Below are 5290 nucleotides of genomic sequence, written 5' to 3'. Positions count from 1 at the left end.
CTGAGGAGTTTTAGTTTATAGCGGAATAACTCCAGGAAAATATTGCAGATTCCCATCCTCCCTTCTCATTACGAGGTGGATATTCAGACACCTACATATTAACATATGCAAATGTCTCCAATCTGATTATTGCAGCCTTAGCATTATAGAGCGTGTAATTCCCAATTACTGGAGGTGCTACCTTGTGTAAAGTTCATGTCTCACCACATATTATTTTTCTTACCATTACATCGAATTCCTATCGTGCCGAGTTAAAATGGGAGGATGAAAGTCTGCAACAGCGGGGGTTGGTAGCAGGCTGAGGAGAGAATCTCCTTTGTCTGGGAAACCTCAAAGGGGACCTCCTTTTTACCTGAAGTATATCTTTTGAAATTTCAAAATACAAAACTTAAAAGGCAAAAGCTCAATGAAATAAGTTATAGTAGATGCGTTCGAGTAAATGAAGAGTAGACGGCTGTTTAAATGCGCCTGTGGAAATGGCTGTTGAGAACGAGACAGTCACCTGTGTTCTAGCATGAACGTGTTTTCGCTGTCATGGGCTTAACGTCGGGGCCATTTTGAGCCCCGCTGGTTTCGTGTTAACCCTGTCGGTTGTGTGCGTAGACGAGGAAGGCAAAGACAGCGCTCCCAAGAGGTGCAGAGGGCCATTCAGCCTCCAGGCCTTGCTCGGGCACTTACGTCATGTGATCTGGGATTCCCGAGATTTCTCTCTGGAATCGAGAAAGCACAATTCCTCGTAATGTTATTTAAAATTTCAAAACAAAGGGAACCAACGTCGTGCCTAAAATCACGTTAAACTCATTATAGTGCCGACAGGCCTTTTTGCAACCACACGTGCCCCATTGCTCTGGCAATGTCAACACCTTGGGGAGGAAGATGGAGGGTGGGGAGCAGGAAAAGCTCCCTCCACGGAGAGTTCCTGCCTTGGCGCCACCAGCAGGATTAGCGGGTCCCTGGGAAAGACCAGATGTCCTTGGCCTTCTTCGTGGGGGCACATTCGGGGTCTCGCTCCCTGGGGAACAGGGTTGGGCTGGTGGGGTAAGCTCAGGATGTGCCCCTCCTCTCACTGACCTGGCATCTTGGCTCTCGTTCTGTCTTCTCCTTCAGAGCATCGTGTGCACTGGGCGGCGTCAGTGGCACCCAGATCCCGTCCTGGTCCACTGCATCCAGTCCTGCGAGGTAAGCCACCTCCCCCTCCCCAAACCCAGACCGGAGTTCTCCGGTCGGCTTAACCCGCAGGGACTCGAGTCTTTCTCATTCAAGTTACCCTCCACCCGCTTCTCCATTCCTATGCCTTTTGCTTAATTTCTTAAATTCATCTCCACAATCCCACAATTACAGATATTAGGATTTTTGGTTTGCTTTTGGCTTTTTTTAAAAAAGCAAAATTCCAGGGTTTCATTTTAAATGACTTAATAAAAAAATAAGTTAAAAGCAAATCAGAATTATTTATGGTTTTGGGATTCTCTATCTGGGCCTTGCTTGAGCTTAGTAAGATAAGGGTTTTTGTTGTTTTTTTTTTCTTTTTTGCAGACTAATGGCCCACAGACAGGTTTATTTGGCCAACACGAGGCCTAAAAACAATTTTGTCTTGGTTGCCAACATTTAAAAATTGGGATTTTCACATAAAATTCATAAGTGTATATATAACATTGCACATACTTCAAACAAAAATAAATATAAAACATTTCGTGCGAAGACTTTCCTCTTGAAAAACAAGAATATCTGTAAACCATGGCAATCATTAGCCAGATCTGAGTAGCAGCTACAATCTTGGAAGGGCAGCTACTTGCTCTTCAGGTCACCGTGGTCCTCACCCCTCCCTGAGGCCCCCACCCAGCACATTCCCCTAATGGACATCCACTATCTGGGTCACACAAGGCATCCGTGATGTCGGCCTCGGAGGTAGGTCTGTAACCCACTGCTGAGTAATGCATAGTAGACCTTTGCTAGAATCCTGTCTACTTCTTCACATGGGGGATCCTCTACTGGGAGGACTTAGGGTGCCGTGAATTCCTCAACTAGATCAACAGGAGTTATTGCAGGAAAGAGTCATGAATAAGCAGGCCCTGCTGATGGAGGGGGACCCCAGAGTCCTGACATGAGAGGAGGGTGGGAGTATCACACACACACACCTGTTTAAGCCCTCTCACCCTGGGAATAGCCAGTGACAAATACAAATACTTCTGGTCTCATGACAGGTTTTGTCATGCAAATCTCTCACTGGCAGTAATTGAGCCACTTATTAGAGATACCTGGGCCATTCTGGCTGCAGCTTGGGGGCTAAAGAGAGCCATTTAATGGCCACTGATTTCTGACACACACACCCAGCCCATATGCATGCGGGTCCTTCCATTCTTCCGAATCGCTGTTTCTCATGATCTGCTTCTGGGAAACTGGGATCTACATGAGGCCAAAGAAGGGGAAAGGGTGGGGCTTCAGACAAAGGAAAACTGGGTAGGGGAACGAGACCAGAAAAATAGCACTCTGAGAATGCATCAGGAAAAATGCTAGCATGGAGTGTGCTTTGTTACGGGTGGGCCAACAAAACAGCTCATCTTCTGCCATCATTAGAAAAACAGATGACAGTGGGGTGGGGAGGAGGGGGAGTGACTCATCCACTGGGCAGGGGGTAAGAAGGGAGATCAAGAGGCCAGGGACGGAGGGAGATAAACAGACGAAGGGCTGGGGGACTGGGAAGGGATCAAAGGGATCCTGAGAATTCCCTTCTGCTGCTTCAGTGCGTGATCGAAAGCGGGAGGGTGGATGACGGGGCTTGGAGCTGGCTCGGTGTTTCCCAGAAGGTTAAACACAGAGCCTGCCCTCCTCCTGCTCCCCTGCTCGCTGTGCCCTGCACATCCTCTGGATCCCTAATCTAGAGCTTCATAGGCTTCTGTCGGTCCCTTTGCTGATATGACAAGGAACCGTTCCCACGCACAGCTGAGCCCTGACCACCTGACAGTGATTCTCAGAGTGTGGCCCCTGGACCAGCACAGTTGGCATCACCAGGGAACCTGTTGGAAATGCACATTCTCAGGCCCCACCTCAGACCTACTGAATCACTGACTCGGGGTGGGGCCCAGCATGCTGCCTTTTAACCAGGCCTCCAGGTGATTCTGAAGACCACTGAAGTTTGAGAGCCACGGTCCTCGTCACTGCAGGAGCCGACGAGAAGGTTTTTGGTCTGTGGATCCCTAATTTGAAGCTTCCTTTGTCCAGGAAAAATTCTAGTTAATATCGTTTACATTCTGATTTTACTACAATATTTCCTGAGACTCTCCGGATAGGACAAGGTTTGAAGGAACAAATCCGATCTCCTAGGAAAGGCTAGGAAGAGAGAAAACCACTTAGAAGGGAGAGAGGAAGCAGCCAAGAAGAAGGACAATGACCGCCTGTTGGAAATGGAAGGGAGAGGGGTGGGGGACAAGGGGGACGCACGGCTCTGGGTCTTCACAGTAAGAGACGCGGGGAGGGGGGGCGACAAGGGGAAGGAAAGGAGGAGAGAGGCTGAAACTGGCACGTGCTGGGGGCAACTTGGCAGACGCGTAATTCTTTACTGGAAAAAGTCAGCTGACTCTATTAGGGGAAACTGAAGAATGTCACAGACAGATGGAGGGAAAACAGGCCTAGAGCGAGAGAAACCAAAGAGGGCTTGGCGGGGGCGAGGACGCGGGCCAGAGTGCGGCACGGGAACCCGAGCTCCCGTTAGGCACCTCGTCCCCCAGCACCTCAAAAGGGCTTTCTATTTCTCACTTTCCGACGCAGAATGCAGTTCCAAGCTGTGCCCGTTGGACACTCGGCCTTTTAAGAGCAGAGTCTCTCCTTTTTTATTGCTCTCGATGAGCCCAAGGCGGTGACGCTGTCGCCCTCCCCTTTCAAGTCACTTGTGTGCCTTTGTTAGTGCCGTATCCCCTCTGCCACAGAGACGTCACCTTCAGTTCTCCGCCGCCCTGTGCCTCTCGCGCTCTTGAAAGGACAGCGCTGAGATTTCCTCTCAAACATTTGTGTGCACGTCATGCCATCTTCTCACTGCCACTTCTGTCCCCGTTGTCTCAGCGAGAATGTGAGCGTCCCCCATGTCTGGAATCCAGACTCGTTCAGACGTTCGATTCCGGTCACGTTTCACGGTAGCCTGGGAAGGGCGGGAATCGCCGTGCGGAGCCGCCCATGATAGCAAACGCTTGCGGTCGTTTCTCACGCTGGGCCTTGACCTGAACACTCTTGGTATTTTCTGTTTCTTCTGGAAGACGCAGATGAGCAAGGTTGGCATCTTGGGCGGTGGAAAGGTTTTGGAGTCAAACGAATGTAAATTCCAGGCCTGGGTCGGCTGGGTGGTGTGGAGCCTTTGTGTCTTAATCTGCACTGGGAAGTGAGGGGAGGAGAGGAAATGAAGGAGTGAGAAAGAGAAAGAGATTCTCCATTTTGTGGGGTGTTTTTAAAGGGAGTGTTCACTCCATCCATGAACCCTGTGGTATTATCAGATCTTATGTGTCATCTTCTCTCTGTCTTTATTTCCTCTCTCTCTCCCTCCCTCCCTCCCTCCCTTCTCTCCTTCCTTCCTTCTTCATGAGGTCGCGTTTATTAATTCTGCCAAAGTCCGCAGTCCTAGGTTCCATTTAAACTAAGAGCGTCTTGTCTTCTAGGGAACGCAGCTGAGAACAAAGACCACACGTACAGGCTTCTTTTGGATAGAAATGATTAATTTCCTTCCTGCAGGAAGATTAAAATCGAGTGCCCATTGGCCTACCTTTGGCTCTGCTTTTTCTGTGAGCATGTGTTTCTTGCAAGTTCATGCCATCCTTCCCAGCAGCCTCCATGTTGGATTACTGTTTCTGATTCTCTCTTCGACCTTATGGAAGCAACATATTAAGAATCAAGAAGCAGTCCACTTATACCCAGTGTATGTCTTTATGACTATTATTTATTTCAGGTAGCTGCAGTTAAATAATGTTTTTGAGGCTTCCCATAAAACTTAGACAACCTTTTAAGGTTTCGAGGGAATTTCAAGTAAATCTCTCCGAATTAGCTGACATTTCTCCTATATGTTTCTTATACATATCCTTGTCAATGCCTGTCATCTCACTTGTCACATTATTTCAAGACTCTGATAGGTCTAACCTTCCAATAGTCTGCAAGCTCCTGAGTGGTAGGCCATGTGTTTTGTTCACTTTCGTAGATGAAAAATTGAGGCCTAATTCTTTAGTGACACCTGGGCCTAGTTCACTAAAGGCAGGGACAGAGAATTGAACTTTGACTTTGGGAGTCTTAAAATGGAAAAAAAAAATGCATC

General features: G+C 48.4%; 1 protein-coding gene across 1 annotated transcript in view; it reads left to right on the top strand.

Annotated features, from left to right (window-relative positions):
* PAPPA2 (pappalysin 2) overlaps nt 1–5290 on the top strand; it is a 226659-nt gene that overhangs the window by 192390 nt on the left and 28979 nt on the right. The window contains exon 18 of the mRNA XM_011361283.2: nt 1108–1179. Coding sequence (XP_011359585.1) covers nt 1108–1179 — 72 coding nt within the window. The remainder of the gene's footprint in view (nt 1–1107; nt 1180–5290) is intronic.

The sequence above is a fragment of the Pteropus vampyrus genome, unplaced genomic scaffold (genome assembly GCF_000151845.1).
Source record: "Pteropus vampyrus isolate Shadow unplaced genomic scaffold, Pvam_2.0 Scaffold65, whole genome shotgun sequence".
In the NCBI taxonomy this organism is placed as follows: domain Eukaryota; kingdom Metazoa; phylum Chordata; class Mammalia; order Chiroptera; family Pteropodidae; genus Pteropus; species Pteropus vampyrus.
Note: the sequence above shows the minus strand (reverse complement) of the source record. Positions and strands in the feature narration are given on the sequence as shown.